Source organism: Halichoerus grypus, chromosome 2 (assembly GCF_964656455.1).
Source record: "Halichoerus grypus chromosome 2, mHalGry1.hap1.1, whole genome shotgun sequence".
Classification (NCBI taxonomy): Eukaryota; Metazoa; Chordata; class Mammalia; order Carnivora; family Phocidae; genus Halichoerus; species Halichoerus grypus.
Window position 1 is genome coordinate 203,178,400 of NC_135713.1, and position 20,560 is coordinate 203,198,959.

A 20,560-nucleotide genomic window follows, 5' to 3' on the forward strand; every position below is an offset into this window, starting at 1 on the left:
ATGCTCATCTGTGCTGTGGATGGGAGGGTGTGCTCCATCTGTCTCCATTACTCCTCCACCAGGGAAACGAAACTCAAGGGATGGATGGGTGAAGGGCCGGCAGCATCTCCATCATGGTTGGGCTGGTGTCTGAAGCCCAGCAGCCTGTCCTGGCAGAGCCCCCTCCCACGGCAAGGCTCCGCTCGTGCTCTGGACCAGCCCCTCACTGGGCTGGGCCTTCAGAAGGTGGCTGCTGGGCTCTGCCCTGTGGGAGAACCCCCTTCTCATGGAGTTTCATGTGCAAGCACCGATCTCTGTGTATCTGGATCCTGTGGACTCTAGATGGTGTGATGCATCCCATCATAGGGTTTTGGCAAATGGGCTGTGATAATGGTTCGCTGGGCTTGGTGCACAGGCCGCCCGGGGTCCAGATGCACACCTGTTGTCGGGCTCTCACTGTCCTCTGCATGGTGGCTGATCCTTTCTGTTTGGTTGGGAAGAACTTGAGCTCCCACAGAGCATTCAGGCCATTATTGAACTTGGGTGCAGGTGATGGAAATCCATTAAGAATAGGAGCGACCTGATGTTCTTTGGCTGGAGGTCCTCACTTGGCCCCTGCTACTTGGATTCCCTGACCTGGGGTGTCTGGAAGACCAATGGAGTGTGGTGTGGGGTGTGAGAACATGGGTGTGTGCCAATACCGTTGGGGATCATGGCCAGGGCTGATGTTTATGGCCACCTGTGCACACATGACATGTTTTGAGACGTTCACTTGCACCCCGGGGTCTCATGGTTAGCCAGGGCGGCACCAGAGGCAAACCCTGGCCCGGTGCCCACAGCCCTGAAGCCTGTGGTCCCTCCGAGGTGCCTCGCTGACTCAGAGCTCCTCTCCTTTTTTGTGGCTGAATCCCCAGACATTGTCATTCAAGTTGGGAAAATAAAAACTCCCAAACCGAAGTGTGCACAGCCACTTGAGAAATAAAAATAGAATCCTTGAACACTTCTTCGCTGCACTTCAAGGACGCCTTGAAAGTTCAGTTCCCGTTTAGGGATGGGTTCATGCTGCGTTGTCATTAACCCCAATTAACTCTTAACCCTTGGCTCCCTGGAACCAGGGCCGCCCTGTAATCTGGGTGCTCGTTGCCTTTGTCACTTGAGATAGCCTCCAGGATCTGTGCAGAGCTCAGCTGAGCCATCAGCGCGTCCCCGCCTCTGCCAGAACCAGCATCGTGCGTGCCAAGACCACATATTCCGTAGTCAGCCCCTGGGAATCCCCATGTGTTTAGGGCAGATCGGGCAGTGTGTCGGCATTCCACGTTCTAAGACTTGTTACTTCATCACTTGGGCTAAATTAACAGAGAAATCAAACCCTCCACACCACCCCAAACCCTAGACCAGGAAGGCTCCAAGTGGATCGGCTCGCCTTTTATGTTGACGCTCCGGGAGCTGATGGGTGGTGTGCAGAGGCAGCTGCTGGTGGCTGAATCCTAGTCTCTTGGAAGCTCCATCTTTCTGCACTGTGGGAGCCATAAGCAGATGAGCCCCAAAGCCCTCATTTTTAGAGGAATTAAATAAATCAGGCACTCCAGGAACTGGCCATCCAGCAGGTCCCCCCGGCCCGCCACCTCCTCTGTGTTCATGGTAGCGCCAGCTCCAGGCTTTCTCCGGCCCCGGAAGTCAGAGAACACACAGAAGGGGTTGCGCTTCGCTGGCCACCGCTGGCTTCCTTGACCATTTGGCCTTCGTCCCCACCAGATGCTGCCCCTTTGCTGAGTAGGTTGGGGGACAGGGCCTCGAGGGAGCCTTCCCTGGCTGGATCGACAGTCAGCTAACTGCTTCTCTGCTAGATTTTCTCACTGTCCCTTGTTGCAGGAGGTAATTGGTGTATCAGTCTTTGTCCCGTGGACTGGCTCAGAGGTTCTTAGGACGTTTGTTCTATATGGTGGTCATCTCTTTAGCACATTCTTCTCTCCTGTCTTCCCTTTCCTCCATGAACAGCAGGCCCTGTCTCTCTCTCTCTAGACCCCCTCCCTGCCCTTGCTCCTTTTTGAGGGGGGTGAGATGGACTGTGGGTCTTGTTGAATTTCACCCAAGTTTAAGTTCTGATTAGAAGCTGCAGTTCACTGCACATCTTCCCAGCAGGAAAAGAGATGACAGCAAACAGGATTTGGGGCTTTAATTTTGTTTTGTAAGAAGAACTGGTGGGTGGCCAGTTTGTGACTGGGAACTATGAATCCACTGTCTCCCAGAGGTAGACATGGAAAGAGTCCCTGCTTTGAAGACCTTTAGGTTCTTGACATTAGCTTTCTTCTAAAACATCACCCCTTCTGGGGGCCAGGTGGATTCAGAGCGGTCACAGCCCACTGGGGTCCGAGCCCCTTCCTCGCTGAGGGTCCAGGGAGCGGTGGCTGATGGAGGGCAGCCGAGAGCCCCGGGCTCTTCTCAGAGGGGCCTTTTCTTCTTATTAGGGCTGAGTATCATTCTCTTCTAAAACCAGTGGGTCCACTCAGAGCAAATGCTGTTTCAGTTTGCTCTTCCTAAATCAAAGCATGTTGATTTCACAACTGTTTGAGGAAAGGAGTCTTTTCCTGACACGGTGAGCCGCTGTCAGGCAGGGCAGGTGGCTTGCCTACCTGTGGGCTGTGCCCTCAGCCAGCTCAGACGCTGCCCGTGGCAGGAGGGACTGGGAGAGGGTACAAGGCAAGTCAGCAAGACTGGGGTTGCCTCTCCCCCCGCTGTGGGGTTACACCTCTCCACCAGGCACTTCCCCACCAAATTCACTGTATTCTGCAGGTGTTCAGTGGGCATCTCACATGTGCCAAGCCTCCCTGGGTGTTGGGGTGAACGAGGATGCAGGCCTTGCCATCATGCTGCTTGCACTCTGGAGTTGGGGGGGGACACACAAAATTAACCCATGAGAAAGCAACTCAGAACCTACCAGAATTAGGCAATGTGGTACCGTGTGTTTGGTAATCCAGTCAAGAGCCCGAGGGACGAGCTCCATGTGGAGGAGACTGGTCCCTGAGTAGAGCTTCGAAGACAATGGGAGTAAGGGAGGTGGAGAGTGAAACTCCGTGCCGGGCGGGTGGGATCACGAGGGTAAAGGCATGAGGCTGAGAAGTGGTGCAATGTGGGGACAGGAGGTGTCGGGAAAACAGCCTCTAATGGGATGCGCCATGGATCATATCAGTCAGAGGGATGGGGTCAGGAGATTCCCACTCACTCCCCTCAGCCGCCTTCTTACCGTCAGCACACCTCCCTGGTCCCTCGGTCCCCTCATCACTAAAATGAGGCATCATCAGCTGCCTGGCAACCTCACAGATGGCCAGGAGCTTGACACGAAACCGCATGCGTGAGCACTGTGTAAAGCACGGGGGACCCACAGCATTGGGCGGTGAGGTTCCCCCAGGACAGCGTTGTCGTGAGGCTACGGTCGGCAGGACCAGCAGCAGGGAGACAGGGTCGAGGTGGATGTATAGCCCACAGCCAGGCCTCGGCTGGTTTTGTGGATGAAACGAGGTGGAGTTGAAGAGGGAGGCAGGTGGGGAGTATGGCTCACCCTCAGCAGCTCTGACTTGAGAGGTGGAAAGATCCATTCTCTTACGTAGCATGTGCTTCTCCCATAGCTGAGGGCTGGCTGCTCACTCGGCTCCGAACCACTCCCAAGAGGAAAGTGGCGGCTTGAGTTAGCGGCTAGCCTTCGGCTCCCAGACTCCAGCTGGCACGTGTGGGCATGAGCATCTGCCCTTCGGGGTCTCAGCAAAGCCACCATCCTGTCCTGGGAATCACCAAGTGCAACCCACACCGGCCTTTCCCGAATCTCTCAGACTGATTTTGAGGAGGGGATTCCCTTCCCGCCTCAGGCAGGCAGAGGGCTGGGATCTATTCCCTTGCCGTTGGGTCTCATTTCTGGCAGAGATGTGCCTCCTCCTGCCAGCCCTGTCCTCTGGGCCACGCGCAGTTGGGTCAGCCCTCCCGTGGGGGGCACCGTGCCCAGCACTGTGGGAACATGATGTGCGGGAGCTGCAGCTGCTGCCCTGGCGGAGCCGGCAAGGGCTCCTGGGGGAAGCATGATTGGTTCCAGGGAGGGGAAGTGGAAGACAACAACGGGGTGCAGGAGCGGCTTTTGGAGTGGGATTGGTGTTGGAATTTGGGCCAACAGAAATGGAGCTTGCCAAGCAAAGGCCCAGTGGCAGGAAGGCTCTGGGCACATCAGGGACTCACAGCCCAGGGCAGACCAGAGTAGGTTCTGGGGGTGGTGTCTTCAGAGACAAGGTTGAAAAAGGTGACTGGAGCCAGATCGTGGGTCCCTGGACTTTGTCATTTCTGAAGTGAACAAGAAAGACACAGGTGTGGCTGGGGCTGAGCATGGGGAACAACGCTGGAACCAGCTGGCTCTGGGCCCAGGAAGGAGAGGACAGGGACGAGGGGATCAGGACAGATTCCCCAGGGGACAGTCCTGAACTCTCCCCAGCACTCTGCCTACCTGGTTCCTCTTACCTGAGGTATCACTTTCTCTGTGAAGTTCCCCTGGGTATCCCCACCACAGCCCCAGCCAGGCGAGGTCAGGAGCCCATGCTCTGTGCTCCATTTTCCCCCCGCCCCAGGACCGTGAGAAATGCACTTCTGTGGTTTTAAGTCACACACTAGTACAGAGAGTGAAGGAGTCAGAGGTTGTCCGGAGTTCGGAGCCGGAGCGGCTGGAGGTGAGTGGGGATGTGCTTCACCTACATGGGGGTGCAGGAGAGAGGCAGCTGGATGGAACTGTAGACGCCGAGTTAAATTCGGAGGGCCACCAGGACACTGTAAAAGCCATGCCCAAGCATGGCTGGCGGGGCCTTAGCAACGCGAGCTACCTTGTGTCCATCAAGACTGGCAAGGTTGCCGTGGGACGTTTGGTGCACATTTAAACTCAGCGACCCAAAGAAAAGACCCAAGCTGCCCCATTTGCACCCTCCCAGGTCTGTCTCAGACTTTGTTCCCAGTGACCAATTTGACGATTTCATTAGAAACCAAAGAATTGTTCTGTATTTCTTTTTCTTTTTCTTTTTCCGGAACGTGTTTGGCTGCAGCAGTTGCTGTCCTGCCTCCTGGAATGAGTTGGGCTCAGAGAGTCCTTGAACAGAGGCTGAGTTTGAACTGATCAGTGGCATTTGGGGGTTGGACCATTGCTCAGGAGCCAGCTAATTTATAATGTCATATGGGCTAGACGAGAAGACTCAAGAGGATAGGCTGTCTCTTGGCTTTTTATCTCTTCTTTTTGAAAAAGGAAAGGGAAAACAGAAGGTGCCACGCTTGGCTGTTCAGCATTCAGAGATGAACTCCATCCCCGCTAGACCCTGGGAACATGGGGGCCGTTTCTCTGCCCACGCCCCCTTGCCTCCCAGAGACCTGGCAGCCGCACCGAGGCGTCCTTTCCGGCTTTGGACGCTGGCCCCTGCGGGCGCCGAGTCTGACTCTAACTAATTTGCAGAGGACACCTGTTCCTTAATTAGCCCCAGCCTGTGCCGTGTGTCTTGGTCTGGGTCCCTCTGATGTGTGAGCTAGCGGCCGTGCAAGGGCTGCCGTTGGCGGTCTGTGCACGTTTGCGCTGACCACGCGGGCCCTGCGCTTCCCACTTGCGGAGTGGTGCAGTCATTCTGTGCTCCCAAAACCACATCCCGGCCACCAGCCCACCGTGGGTGTCATAGCTGTTGACTGAATCTTCCAAAAGAACCCTCCACCGCCAGGCCCCACTGCTGTCCCTAGAGCCCGATGTGGGAGGGCCAGGCAGGTGTGGACCCTCATTCTGAGCCCCTCTGCACTCCTGCTCCCCACTGCTCGGTTGGCATCACAAGTGCACTTCCTGCTCGACCTTTTTCAGATGGGCCTGTATGCTTAGTGTTTTTAGAAGGAGGGAAGCTCTTGGCGGACTGGGATCTCACCCTACAGGGTTTTATAAAATACATCCTCTTGTGTCAAAGGATCTTGGTGAACAGCTGCCAGGGAGGAGGATGAAGACAGATCTAGCATCTGGAAGAGGACCTGGCAGGCTGCAGTAGCAGGATTCCCTGCCTGCCTTTGGGGCTGGTTCTGCTGCACAGCGCGCTGCCCCCCGCCTCCCCCCCTGCCTCCCCACCTCGGTGTTACATAGCAGAACCTTCTGCAAACCAGTCTTTAGGCTTCAGAGATGAGCTCCGACCTCCCACATAAGCTGCCCCTAAGAAAATGTCCAGTGTGTGTGCAGTGGGCACCGCGGGTCAGAGGGGAGGCCCCCACACCTGCCGAGGACACACCAGGAGTCCAGTTTTGAGCAGCCCACGGTGTTTGGAAACATCTGTGGCCAGTGGCTTTGTATATATTCTTCCTCAAGACCTCTCCCTCTCCCTTCAAGAAAGAAATTCTGTTGAAGTCTCCCTAAAGTGGTAATTTTCCTAAAGGACGGGCTGATGGTGCTGCATGCCGGCTTGTGCGGAGCTGCTGACTCTGCCTCACTGAGTCCGGCCTGCAGGGGATGCCCCCTCCCCCGCTTCCCCCCCTCCCCCAGGCACCCCTGGCCTAATGGCGCTTCCCCCCCTCCTGGAGGAAGCAGAGCTGGCTCCAGGCCCCCAGCAGAAAACCCTTTCCAGAAGTCTCCCAGCCCTGGAGCCTGCCTGGAGGCCTTGTGCCCCAGCTAATTAGAGCCTTCTCCTTAAGCGGTACTTTAGTCTTTGGTGTCATCCTCACAGTGATAATGGACTTGGATAAGAGGTCACAGCTTCTCCCACTTCCTGCTCTCTTGCGGATGGGGGTGGGGGAGGGATGGGCACAGCCCCCCTTCCGACAGCGCCCGCCCGCCTGTCACCCTGTCACGGGGGAGCCAGGGAGCCGGGGGGCCTGGCCGCCAGGCTGAGCAGCTGTGATGTCTCCCCCCAGATCACAGGGCTAGAGCCTGACTCCCCAGAGTGGGCCCTGCTCCCCACATTCGGGCTTCCGCCGCCTGCTGCACCTCTGGCGAGTGTCATTAGCATTAACGTGATAAAATGGCGCAGTGTAAATGTTAATAAGGTCTGTTGCCTCCGCTGCTTCCGAGTGGCAGATTGGAAATGGTACCATCATCATAACTCCAACCAGCAGCTTTTAATTCCTCTGCTCCCTCAGCAACCAGTTTGGCATTGGAAATCCTAACCTTCCCTCAGCCCCCAGCCTGGCTCTGCTGTGCCAGGCTTACCCTCATTTTCCTTTGCAGAGAGGGTTCAGATTTCCCACAGACTGGTTTTCTGAGATAGGGTTTGAATTTTTTTTTTTTCTAAGTAACCACTTGGTTTTCCTTATTCCCTACAGGGGAAGAGCACTGAGCCCCAAATTCAAGTCCCACTTTTCCTGGCTGTGGTCCCGTCCCTTCTTGGTCCAGGACGGTCCTCTGAGAGATTTGCCCCGGAAGCCACTGGCTCTGGCTCGCAAGCCTTTCCCTTCTTTCAAGTCATAAACTTTGCTGATTAACGACATCCTGCTCAATCCTTTCCCTGAACCTTCAGCACAGCGTTCTCTCCACTGCGCTATCGGGGCCCCTATGTCCGCTCCTCCCTGTTTGCTGTCTGCCCCATAAACCTGGGGGCCCACGGTGCGCCTGGATTCCTCTCAGATCCTCATCTTCCTGCTGTCTCACCCCTCATCGGGGCTCGTGCCCGGCTCCGTGCGGGGCCCAGGAACCCTCAGCATTTGCTGAAGAGAAGTAGCAGGCGAGGTCCCTGGGGTGTTGCCTGGGGCTTGCCCAGAAAGTTGTCTCAGGACAGGAGGCCTGAGGAACAGCCCAGAAGGACGGCTCTGGGTTTCTCTTGCGCCCCTGGGAACTCCCCACTCGATGCAGTTGGCTCCCGGGGAGCCTCTGCTGGCCCAGGTGCACATCGCGGTTAGGACTGGCCGCCGGGTCAGAGGCCGCATGGCCAGCGTGTCCTCCGACATACACGTGCTGTGTGCCGCACGCACCCGGCCCCTGCACCCCCTCACGCTTGTTTCTGTCACCCAGGCTGTCTTCACTCTCCTCCTCGGACCCTTCACCTTCTTTGACGTCCAGAAGACCAAGTACCTGCAGATCCTGACCTCCCTGATGAGATGGGTTGGTGAGTGAGAGACCTCTCGCGTCTGCCCTTTCTCCTCTCGTCCCTTCCTTACACTTTCCAAGATGGCTGTGTGTGCTCATGGCACAGCTGGAAGGTGGCGGGGGTTCCATGGATTCCCGAGAGCCAGGAGGGGGGCAGGGGAAGCACAGTCCCGACAAAGATCACATAGTGTGGACGGAGCCCGAGCTAGGCCCAGCCTTTTTCACACGCCCATGCAGGGTCCCCCCAGCACCCCCATCTGCAAGGCTGGGCCAGGGCTCCTGAAGGCCCCGGGTCAGGCTCTGCTCCCTCAGGGCACGAGAGTGGCACAGCCATAAACCCCAGCGGCCTGTGGCAGCCGCCTCTGCATTGCCGGCAGTGGGGTGTGAAAAGACACCCCATCCAGGATGCCTTCTGACTGATGCCCTCCTGAGCAAGAGCACCATCGTCCTCAGGGGTGGTTTGGGGGTCTCTCCCCCTAAAGCAGGTTTGTGGTAGGGAGCTCGTTCATTCCTCTGCACCATCCCGGAAGGCCCCAGCTGCTGAGCCCCCTAGACCGGAGACTGGAGGGTGTGGGGTCCCTATCGTCCGGCACATGTTCTGGGATCATTTGTATTCCTGTTTTGGTCTAAAAGCAAAGAATGTTTTGGTCTAAAAGCAAACACCGTTGCTGTTGTGGTTGAGAGGCCTGGCAGAGGGTGTCTGCCCAGACTCTGGCACCTCGCTTGCCCCGGCACAGAGGTTCCCAAGGAAGCCGAGGTTGGGACTCCTCCCTCCTGACCCTCTTCTCTAGCTCCCTTTGCCACTGCATCTGCCCCAGCGCCCCTCCTCAGGATTCAGGGCGCACCTTGCTCCTCACTCCACGCCAGCCCTCAGCACTAGATCCTGATGAGCACAGAACAGCTTCTGATAAAGGTGATTTCCGGCAGTTCTCACACATCCTGCTCAGGATCACAGAATCCCAGTACAAGGAGCCACTGCCAGGGGTCCTGGCATCTCCAGTCGGGAGGGACCATGGCGGTCATCCAGTGTAGTCCCCGCTCCCGCAAGGGCAGGCTCCGCAAGCAAGCACACGGGATGGCCTCTTGGCCGGGAGCTCACGACGGGGAAGGCCCCTGCCCCACTCGGAAGGGATGGTTGTCAGCACTGGGAAGTCCTGCCTTGTCTTGAGCCCGACTCGGCAGCCTGTAGCCTCTTTCTACCTTGGTCCTTCCTTACACGGAATTGAGAGCAGGACTGCATCATCTGCTATGTTAGCTTTGAGGCCTCTAACGTGATACACCTGTCCTTCATCACCCAGCCAAGTCGAGGAGTAGGAGGACACTTGTCCAGTACCTGGGTGGAGCGGGATTCCTGGTCTTCCCCACTCAGCTGGTCCAATCCTATATTCACCTACATGGTGCGGTTTGCAAATTTTATTCACACGTTTAAAAGCCCCAGGTTAAAGTAACATGACCACCTGGGGAAAAATGAGAACTTTAGAACACAAGGCTCACACTGGCTCCAAGGATAAGGTGCTGGAATGGAGCCTCTGTGGGTCCCAGGAGGGCTTACCTCCCAAAGTTGGGATCAGCAAGGATCACAATCCCTGCTGTCCACCCTTCTCCTTATGAGTCTGCTCATAGGAAGTAGGTGAAAGCCCTAGTGACCTTCAGAAGGAAAAGTTTTCTCAGTAAAGCAGTCTTCAGAGAAAAGTATGCCCCCTCTTGTCCGCCTGGCCCACCTCTGTTGTCACCGCTCCTCCGCTCCTGACAGCAGGTCCCAGAGTCCTGAAAGTCCTGCCCCTCCCCCACTCAGGACTGGCTGTCCTTGACCTGCTGCCTGTGGTCCTCACCCGAGAGGGCAGGAGCAGGGTGGGGAGAGGTGGGGGGGACTCCTGTGCTTCTGCCAGCGTGATGGATCCCTGCGTCAGCCCACGAGAGGGCTGCCCGGACAGTGATGGTTAATAGCCTCTGTGACACCCCTGAGCTTGTTGAGCATGACCAAGTCCTCCCTGCGTCTGGTGAGCGAAACATTCATTAAAAGGGAGGAGATTGTTAAGAGGGAGGGGAGGAGGCTGGTGGTAAACAAAGAGTGAGTGTCTCAGTACAGGGTGGGAGACCCCTCCAGACTCAGCTCCTGCAGAGAAGGCACTGAGCTTCGGTTGCCAGCAGGGCCCCGGGGGCCTCCCAGGCATCTCAGAGAAGCCCTTGTCCCCTTCCCACACTGCTCTCAGAGTGGAACTGTCCTGCCTCCTGTGACCGCATTTTGCCTCCCCTTCTCCCAACCAGAGCCCCCTCCCACTGGCCAGCAAGGCTGGTTAGCCCCGGGAACTGCAGTGGGGATGCTCCGAGTCTCCCTCCCTCAGGCTCCTGGGCCCTGTGAGGTGACAGTGGCCTTGGGAGGCATGCTAGACAGCAGCGAGGGCCTGAGGGAGAGAGCAGCACGTGAAGGTCATCCACGCTCGTGTTTTTGCATGGTGACGTTGTTGTCACTGCAAGTCGTCTGCCTCTTTTCTCCCTTCGATCAGAGAGATAATCAAATGGCACGGGCCTCTCCACAGACCTGTTCTCCAGAGCATTCTGGGTGACCGTGCAGGCAGTCATTCTCCCGGAGAGGCTCAGACCCCTGCGCCTGGAAAGCTAACCTCTCTGTGACACAAAGCCCTCTGAAGCGAAAGAAAAATTGCCCAGTTAAGTAAACTCTAGACTGTACCCAAGCCTAGGGTTCAGTTCCAGGCAGGGGGCATGGGAGCCACCTGGGCCCTTTCCTCCCTGCTGGTGGGAGGGGTTTCCCTCATCGTGGCTCCGGGGCAGCCGCAGGCAGGGAGCCGAGGAAGGGGACGACAGGGTTGGAGGAGTCCCAGGGAACTGCCAGGCACCAGCGAACAGACAGCCCTGTTGCAGGAAGGACCGGGGTCTGCCTGCGGGATGTTTGCGGGGGGGGGGGGGGTCTCTTCTCTGGCCCAAGCTCACCCCAGGTGGTTTTTCTAGAACCCTCCAAAAGCAGAAAGCACCAAAGCCCCGTTTGTCCTCTCCAGTCTGCTCCAAGTTGTCAGTTTGCAACAAACTCCTTTTCATTTTGCTTCTGAGAAGCAGCTGTGTGGCCGTGTCCCCCCCTGACCCTCCCTCCTTTCCCACACTCCCGCACACCCTGCCCCTTCCCTCTCCCCAGATTAGGGCCCAGACTGTCCAAGAGAGCCGAGCGGGCGTGCAGGGTGGCAATAAGCCGACTTGGGTTCTAGGAAGACAAAAGGGAAGAATGAGCACCAAAGGGACCGGAAAATCATAAATAAATGTGCTGAGCCGGAAACTTTCTTGTGCTTAATTAGGAATTTGTTCTGCCATCTGTTGAAATGAGGCTGGGGAAGACTGCAGAAGCCCCGCCCCGAGCAGGGCCCCCGGAGCTCAGGACACGGCCCAAGCCTTCAGGCCAGTGGCCCTCCTCCGGTTATTAGCGCCTCCTGCTGCCAGAATGAGCCTTTGCCCATAGCCACTTGTCCAGGAAAATGTCGGAACCTGTATGACAAGTGCCAGTGTTGAGTCATCTCTTGTGCTCCCCCCAAAACTTCTGGGCAGCCCTGGCGGGTCAGTTTGGGAGACCCGGATCCCGGGTGCCGTCCGGCAGGGGAGACTGTTGTGCAGGCTTCAGCCGACTTCCTGACCAGCCCTGCTTGCTGTCCCGTCACTCACCCCAGGGCTTCGGCTCTGGCGCCTCCCCCCGTTGTTCCCTTCCGCACCGGTCCCGTGCACGGACAGCCCAAGCCTGCCTCAGCCAGGTTCCTTGTCTGGGGTAGGACCCCCCCATGGAGCAGCCTCGAAGATAAAATGGGATCCGAAATCGTGTGCAGAGGGCTGTTAGCACTGTGCCTGGCCGGGGTCAGCACTCAGGGAGCAGCCGCGACGTGCAGCCCCGCCGTCATCATCTCCGTTGGCCGGTACATCCCGGGGGTGGCCTCAGCAGGAGCCTCCCTTGGGGCTGGCCATGAGATCAGGGACATTGCCTAGGCCACCTCCGGGAGGAACAGTGGCTCTGTCAGCCTTCCCTCTGCCTCACACCAGCACTGGTCCCCCGTGCACCCCGTCACCCCACCAGCCTCCACCCTCACCACGTCCAAGGAAGCTTGAGCCTGAGAGAAATGAGAAGCAGGTGCATCTCACAGAACGGCCTGGGGCTTCTTCTTTAGGTCCTGGTTCTCACTCTGTTGGTGGTCAGTAGACCGGGGAACACTTAGGAGAGACACGGCCGAAAGTGCTGTCCCACAGGCCCAGTATCTGTGGCTACAGAGCCTGAGCCCTAAACCCCTAAGCAAATGACTGTAGACTGTCCCCACCTGGGATGCTGGCATGAGCTGTCCAGCAGGAGGGGCTGAGATGGCATCATTACTTCACCCCCCCTTACCAGCTTCCGCTGCAGACGCCTCCCGGTTGGGGACACACACAGCTGGCTCAGCTCGGGGTGCCCCACTTGGTGTTATTAAAAACCTGATTCTTTCTAATAAAGACTGCTCTGGAGCACGGCAGCCCTCCTCGGTCTGGGCTGGCAAGGACCCACGGGGCTCCTTTCTCTGGTTGTGTATTCAGAGCAGCGTGGTGCTCATCACGCCCGTCTCTGTGCTCCCCTCAAAGTGGGTCAGGCACCAGCCTCTCTGAGTGTCCGTGGGCAGACTCGAACCTCATGAAGCGCCTCAGCCCAGCTTTCCCTTCCTCCCCCCAGCAAGTGTCCCAGATTTGTCTTCCAGACCGAGCCAGCAGGGAGAGGTGGGACTCGGCGGTGGTGGCCCGAGTAGCAGAAGGTCCCCAGGAGGAGACCGTCACCTGGGAACATAAGGGCTCTGCTTTTACCTGTCCCCAAAATTCTCTGCGGCCGCTTGGCTGACTCTGCTGCAGATCCAGGACTGATTCAGCTGAGCGCCTCGTGGTGGGGCTGCTCTGACCTGTCACCAGCGGCGGCCAGGGGTCTTCTCTGCCTGGGCCATCTGTGGCCCACATCCTGTTGGCTTGGCATGCCAGCTTGGTATATGAACTCCTCCACAGCCACTCACTGCTGTCCCCTCAACCAGTGCTCCTCAGAGGGCCAGGAAGGGGGTCCTTATCCCCGAGCAGCCAGCCAGCATCGGCCTTCAGCATCGCCCCACCCACCCTCTCTCTGGTCCCCTGTCCAGGGCTCTCCTGGGCCATCGAGTGTGCGGCTTCTCGTTCCTCAGCCGGTGGAGGGAATCCAAGAAAACCTTTTTGTAGATGTCTCATCTCCGTCTTGATTCTTGGTTTTCTAAAAGTTCTCTCTGCAAACGCACTTTAAAGGAGAGGAAGCTGGAGTTTCTGTCTTCCTGCTCTCAGGGCAGAGTGGGTACCCAGTTAAAGTTTGCTGAAAAGCCAGCCCCAGGCTGCCAAATTGCCCCTTTCGTTAACGGGACTGACCCAAGAGCCCTGCTGGGCCCCACACGGCCACCCTGCTTCTGTGAGCAGCCTTTGTTGTCAACAGCTCTGCCCTGCATGTGGCTCAGACGTGTGCTGGCCGGCCCATCAGACGATCCCAGGAGGCCGGGAGGTCGTGGGCCAGCTGCCTGGACACTGGCAAGGGGAGGGAGGTGAGGCCCAGCTTGTGATCAGCAGGGTGAGGCCTCTGACCAGTGGGGGGGATTGCAGGTGCGTCTCTGCACAGAACTGGACTTCACACAGGCCAGTGTGAACCTCAGAAGCAGCCCTGGGTGTCTCAGAGCTAATGGGGCCCATGGCAGCCCAGGAGCTCCCGGACTTATGTGCAGCCCAGGGGCCTCTGAGCACTCCCTGGAGCATTGCCTCTCCTTGTTTTCCCCATGCGCTTTCTCCATCCCGGTTTGTCTGTGCATCTAGCTACCGCTGAAGAGATGCCTCCGTCCACTCAGGCTGCCAGGACCGAATACTACAGGCTAGGTGGCTTAAACAGTAGAGATTTACTTTCTTGGTTCTGGAAGATAGAAACCCAAGATCAAAGGTGCTGGCAGGGTTGGTTTCTGGTGCGGCCTCTCTCCCTGCCTTGCAGACAGCTACCTTCTTGCTGTTCCTCCCGGAGGCTTTTCTCTGTATGCAGGGAAACAGCTCTGGCATCTCTGTCTCCTCCTATAAGAACCAGGGTCCCGTCAGATTAGGGCCCTTATGACCTCATTTGTCAGATTAGGGCCCTTATGACCTCATTTAACCGTTGTCACCTCCTTAGAGGCCCCATCTCCAAGCAGTCTCGTTGGGGGTCAGGGCTTCCGCATAGGAATTGGAGGCGGAGATAATTCAGTCCACAACAAAAGGAGAGGACTGAGCGGCCTTCAGGAAAGGTGACAGAGCTGAAGCTTTATGTTTGCAATCTCGGAAGGAGATTAGTCGGCTACTAGCCAGAGGCCCCACGGCTTTGCTGTTCCAGAGCTTGCTCTGATAGCGGAAGAATGAAAAATGGAGACACTTGCCTCCCGGCCCCACTTGCTGTGCTTGGAGGGTGTGAGAAGGGGAGGGATGGAAAGGCCAGAACTCTTGATTTCCTACTTGAGACTTGATAGCTTTAGAGACTCAAATACTTGCTCTTTGCCCACGGCCCCCTGCTCCCAGCACACTTGGAAAAAGGAACTCTGCTCTGAGTTCTCAGAGATAAATATTTTTAAGTAATCTCTACACCTAATGTGGGGCTCAAACGCACAACCCCGAGATCGAGTCGCATGCTCTGCTGACTGAGCCAGCCAGGCATCCCTTTTGAAATAAATAATACAGCCACAGAATGGAACCTCAGTCCGTAAGTTAATTATCCAGACGTCCTTCTCTTCATCTGTGATGATGACGATGACTGGCCATGAGGACCACAGAGCTGGAATCCTCCTGAAACCACAGGGGCTGACTCAGCCTGGGAACATAGTTAGATTGGCTTTGAATTCCCTCCATTCAATGGAAACACAGGTGACTTTTCATGAGTTACTACAGGCAAGACCAGCAATCCCGGAATGTCTTACGGCCTGAGATAAAATCTGACCGAGGCCCCAGATGCGTTTGTAGACAAGCACATCTGTGAGGGAACTTCTCATTTTTCCCGATGGGGACTCCTCCCAGCATGACAGGCCAGTATGTCCTGTCTTCTGGGGGCATGAAAGGAGCCCACAGCCTGTGCTCAGGTGGGAGGGTGACGGCCAAAGGAGGATGGAGCAATGTGAGCCCCAGAAATCCAAAGATAATTCCTTTTCAGTCTCAGCTCTGTTCGGAAAGAGCACACACTCAGGGTCCCCCTAGAGTGGTGGGGACACTTTGTCCTTGTTTGGCCTTATGTGGAGCAAAAGGGAGCTGCTTGGTTCACAGAACAGGGGTGAGCAGCCCAGATCTGACGCCTGGGCCAGAGACGCCCAGAACAGGGGATGTTCTTGGAAGGGTTATGACTGCACCTGACGTGGCCAGGGCAGGTGGGGTCCCTAGGATGATCCCAGTCCCCTCTTCGCAACAAAAGGAGAATCAGGTGAGAACTGTGAGTTGGCAGGTTCCTGCTGGCCCAGAACCAGGATTTTCGGGATGGGAGATAAGGTTTCTACGAAGATAAAAGTTCTAAGGGATGGCTTGGGCCAGGCTCCACCCAGGTGCTTCACTGCGCCCTCTGGTCCTGTCCTCCATGAGGTGCGCTGTGATCACCTCCATTTTTAAAGGTGGTAAAATGGAGGCAATGACAAGGGACGGGACCACCCAAGGTGACACAGTTCAGTGTCAGGACCTGGTTGAATCCAGTGTAACTTGAGAAGCTGAGCTGGTTTAGAGGAAGAGCAGCAGCCTCCTGCCCTCCCCCGGGGTGGTTTCCAAGGCCTTAGAGCTTCTGGAGGTGAGCCCCCGCTCACACCCCCGGCCCTGTGGGTCTCGGGAGCCTGCGAAACGGCTCTCCGTTCCTAGTCGGTCTTGTTACTTAAGGAACAAATGCTCAGTCACCTACTCCTGCTTAAGGGCTTTGAAACTGCTTGGTCTTCAGCTGTTTGCAGCTCAGCCAGGTGTTACCCAGTCAGCTTCCCCCCAGCCCTCCTGAATCTCAGGAGGCCCAGGCCAACCTCTGGCCAGCCTAAGGAGAGACACATCTGTGCCCCAGCGTCCTCCGAGGGCAGCACTGTGGTGAAGGAGGAAGCTGGTGCCAGATCCTCCCCAGATCCAGCTCTGAGGATGGGCACGCCATGGCCATTCATTATCATTAGCCCTGGCGTGTTGATTCTCTGCTTGGGGAAGAGTGCCATCCTTGTGACAGCCGCCTTGACGGATGGCCTCTGCCTCACATGTGTCCAAGCTAAAGCCACTTAGGGAGCTCAGAGGCAGCCAGGTATCCGGGCCGGCGCAGGCCGGGGCCTACCACAGCCTCGGGACTTCTGGGGCCAGGTTCAGAGGTCAGAGACGTGAGTGAGGTCAAGTCTCCGGGCAGACGAGGCAGGATGCAGCAGCTGATTGCCGGAATGGCCTGGGTGCCTGCAGCACCTCTGGGGAACGTCCTGGGGGCAGTGGGGGGAGGGGCGGGGGCTCCCGGGAGCACTCTGCCCCGCCCCCCTCCAGGCAAGGAGCGCCCTGCCCCATGCTCCCCAACTCCAGGGGTGCCCGGGCAGGCGGTCCAGCTCATGCCAGCACCACGCAGACCCTGGAATTCTGTGAGGAAAGCGGAGCCCTGCCCGGGCCTCACCCACGCGGCCATGGCCCGGAGGCCAGCGCAGTGTAAGCCACACTTGCTCTGCTGCTGGAGGCCCCGGGAGGCGCTCCTCCCTGTCCACCCCCCAGCGCAGGCTGGCCCTTCCTCACTTACCCGGGAATGGGTTTGGGCACGTGGAGGATAGAGCTGGAGCCAGAACCCTGGGCCCCACCCTCAGACCCCTGCCCGTCACCCCACTCTGTCCCAAGAGCAAGTCAGCTCCTCCTAGGAGGCCCCGGCCCACCTGTGGCTTCCGACAGCCAGTGAGGCCCCAGGGGAGGGGGACTCAGGCGGGGAGGAACCCCCTGCCCCACTCTGAGGGGAGTGTGGCTGTGAGGGCGGACAGCGTGAGGCCCCGCAGCTCCTGGCCGGGCTGCTTACCCGGCTCTTGCTGGCGAGAGGGGAGGAGCCCGAGGCCGCCTCTGGAAAGCAGGGTTTCTCTTCTGATGGCTTTGAGAGCCTAGTTAGTGCTGGGTAAGGGAGAGGACACCTGGTACCCAGCACCACCTTGACCGCCACGCTTGAAGTCGCCCATGTCCCCCTGATGGGACACTGACGTCATGCGGGATGTCATGGTGTAAATTTACTTTGAACCTGGCTTCCCCAGAAAGGGAAGGGAGGTGTCTTCGCTAAGCTGTCTGCCCAGGGCTCCCGAGGACTGGACATGCGGGAGCCGGGGGGCAGGCTGCGTCCCCAAAGCCGGTGGACGTGGTGAGGCCGGCGGCTGGAACTCAGCAGCAGCCAGAGTAAGCGGGTGAGGGTCGCACACCTCCTAGGCCAAGTCACTAGGGTGGGAGCTTGGAAATGGAGATGTTCCCGGTGTGGGAGGGGGGCCTGCCTCCAGCCCCTCCTCCTCTGGCCTCCTGCTGCCAGAACCTTGTCCTGAGGCCCGGTCTCCCTCTGCGACCCCCGGCTGGTCTTCTGCCCGTGGGCTTGGATAGGACTTGGACTCCTCCCACAATGGGGATCTCATCACCTGCCCTGCCGCTAATGTGGCTGTTAGCAGTTCTCTCTTTTATTGTAATTTGTCTCTGCAACTTCTGTCGGTTGGGCTGATGGTGGGCTCCCAAGGGACAGGGCTTGTATCTGCTCAGTGCACTGGCCCCAGGTGCCCAGAACAGTGCCGGCACGCGTGGGCACTCAGCACGGCTTTGTCAGGTGGGTGGGTGGGTGGTCCCGGCCGAGCTGTGAGTTACACGAAACAAGTGCAAGTTTTTCACATGGGCTGTTACTTCAGCTATTTAAAGAGAAGTCTCTTGTCCTGCCTCCTCACCTCACAGCTGTGCCACCCAAGGCCGACAGCCACTCCTCATGTGACATGTGTCAGGCCCTCACCTCCTTCCCCACCACAGAATCATCCCCAGCAACTCGCTGCATCTCCTCACCCCTTGGAGTGTGAGTTCCAGCGAGGTCGCAGGTGGATGTGGGCTGTGACCCTGGTCCCCTCCCCTGGGCTCTCTGAGCACGGCCTGGGAGGGTCAGAGAGAAGCCAGGCACCCCTGCCCTCCGGGAACTGCAGGCCCCGGTCAGCAAGACGTCGGGGAGCGCTCACTGCTCTGTCCAGTGTCTGTCCACACCTCCCACACAGCCGTGGCCAGGTGGGCACAAGGGTCTCTGGCGGTGGCTGGCCACGTCTCCGGCATCAGTGTGCTCGTTCAGAACCCTGCTGTCATGCTTTCTGACAGAATCTGTCGCTCACACCCTGTCACCCTCCTTTCATCCTGATTTATTACCAGGCCTAATGAGTTTGGGGAGCAGCTGTCTCCCAGGGATGGGACCATCAATCTAGGAGATGGCTGTTGAACTCTGCTCCTCCAGCGAACGCGGGAGGGAGGAGCCAGGGACGAGGGGGTGTGGTCACAAGCGGAGGGGCTGGACTGCAGTGCAGGGGTGAGTCCTGATGCCTCTAGTCCAGGACCTGGCCCTCCTGCTTCCTTCCGGTCCCTTCCCTCTCTGTCCCTCCGTTACAACATGAAGTCCAGAGCATCCCTGGTTTCTTTTGAACAGGCCAGCACCCACCCTGTGTCCTTGCAGTGACGGGGGCGGGCAGGGATGGGGGCACCCAAAGGGCTCCCAGGCCTCATACTTCCACTGCCCCTTCCCAGGGCTCGCTGGGGCTCCTCTCACAGAGCCAGTCCTCAGTGCATCCCAAGCCCGGGCGGTGTTCCTCGGGCGTCTGCTCCGGAGACATCGTGTGTGTGCCCTTCCTCAGAAGAGCTGCTCAGCTCGGAACGGTGTGCTCATCACATGCAGCTCTGACGAATGCCCCTCTTCCCCCACAACTGGAGCATTAAGGGGCACCCAGCAGGCACTGGGTCAGGATCCAGGGGGCAAATGGAGCACCTCTGCTTCCCCGTGCTGCTAAGGCACACGGCTTATGTAAGCTTTTGACAAAGCGGCGCAGCGTGTGGCTGACGGGACTGGGGCTCACGGGGGAGGGCCCCCAGGTGAGACTGTCCCCCTCCAGGGCCTTCTCCAGGAGCTGCCACTTTTTAATGCTGGAATCGCCTCCTAAGAGCCTCCAGCATCTTCATTCCTGGATAGGATCCAGCATCTAGCCCTTGGGGGTAGATACAGTTTTTGGAAATAGACTTGAGTAAGAGAACAAGGTGGGTGACTAATCCAGGTGATAGCGTTGTGATGTAAGCCTAATTATAGCTAGAGGATTGTGAGATATGTTTTCTTATCTCCCATAGCCATGCCTTTGTAAGCCACCCTGAAAGTTCTAGAAAATGTCCCATATCGTCATTGACATAATGACACACAGCTCCCAAGACGGTGACTCCAGAAGCCACCCGTCAGTAGCTATACCTTCAGGATGGAGGTTGCCCACGCCTCCGTGTGCTTTAAAAACTCCTCCTGTCTTGGAAACCTCCGTGCCTTGGTGTATTTGCAGTAAGGAAAGCCCGGGGCTTGAGGTCAGCAAGCGTGCAGGTCCCAGCACTCCCTGGAGATGGAGCGTTGAGGAGGAAGGGGGGCAGAGAGGCACTAGCCAGCATCCGGGGCTGGAGGCAGCCGTGACTCAGTGACTCGGAGTTGCTGGCTTTCTGCCTTCTCCCGCCGCGCCTGGGGCCCTGAGGCTGAGCCACAGGGACAGCTTTCTCCACTCAACTCGTTCCGAGCTGTGAGTGGCACCAGGCCACGAGGTGACACCTGAGATGGTGGCAGAGCAGGGTTTGAATCTCGCAGAACTGTCAGCCGCGGCCTCTTGAATAGCCTGTCCCCGGGCGGCCCCAGGTCCCCACCTCCCGCGGTCGTCCAGCTGTAGCCATCTGACTGCTCAGCTCGCGTTGTGACCTGGCCCCCAGGGGACTCGACCTCCACCCTGGCCCAGCGCACTTGCTGCGGTGCGGTTCCTCCGCACAGATCTCTGTCCCACACACCCCTCCTGCACTCAGCCCCAGACATCTGGTGAGCCAGGTTGCCTGCGTCCCGGGCTGTCCTGTCACCCCCTCTCCGCCCTCCAGGGGTTAATCCAGAGACAGCTCGCTGGGCTGAGAGCCCACAGGAGGAGCTGGGTCTCCGCTTTCCCCTTGACCTGCCAGAGCTCGGAAGGCAGCGTCTCTGGAGCAGGGAGGGTCGTGGAACGCCCAGAGTTAGGAGCTGCGGGGACAGGAGCGGGCTGAGGAAGAAACAAATCATCTTCTTCGTTGGCAGTTTGCGCAGGCCTGTTCCCTTGCTCCCTCCCCACTCCTGTCCCCTATGCCAGACAGCTCCATTCCTGTCACTCCCACTCCCAAGTGTCATTGTGGGAAGACACTGGTCTGGCTTTCTGTGAGTCCCAGGAGAAAGGCCTCCTTCCGGGGAGCCAGGGAATGTGATGTGGCCTGAGGGGACAGTGGGGAGACCCCCAGCCTCCCCCGCGGGGAGGGGCCCTGTGC

General features: G+C 58.0%; 1 protein-coding gene across 2 annotated transcripts in view; it reads left to right on the top strand.

The window, feature by feature from the left end:
* Window positions 1-20,560, top strand: part of SLC38A12 (solute carrier family 38 member 12) — a 54,775-nt gene that overhangs the window by 29,861 nt on the left and 4,354 nt on the right. For both annotated transcript variants that reach the window (XM_036088605.2, XM_036088606.2), the window contains exon 9: window positions 7,967-8,060. In XM_036088605.2, the coding sequence (XP_035944498.1) occupies window positions 7,967-8,060 (94 nt within the window). The remainder of the gene's footprint in view (window positions 1-7,966; window positions 8,061-20,560) is intronic.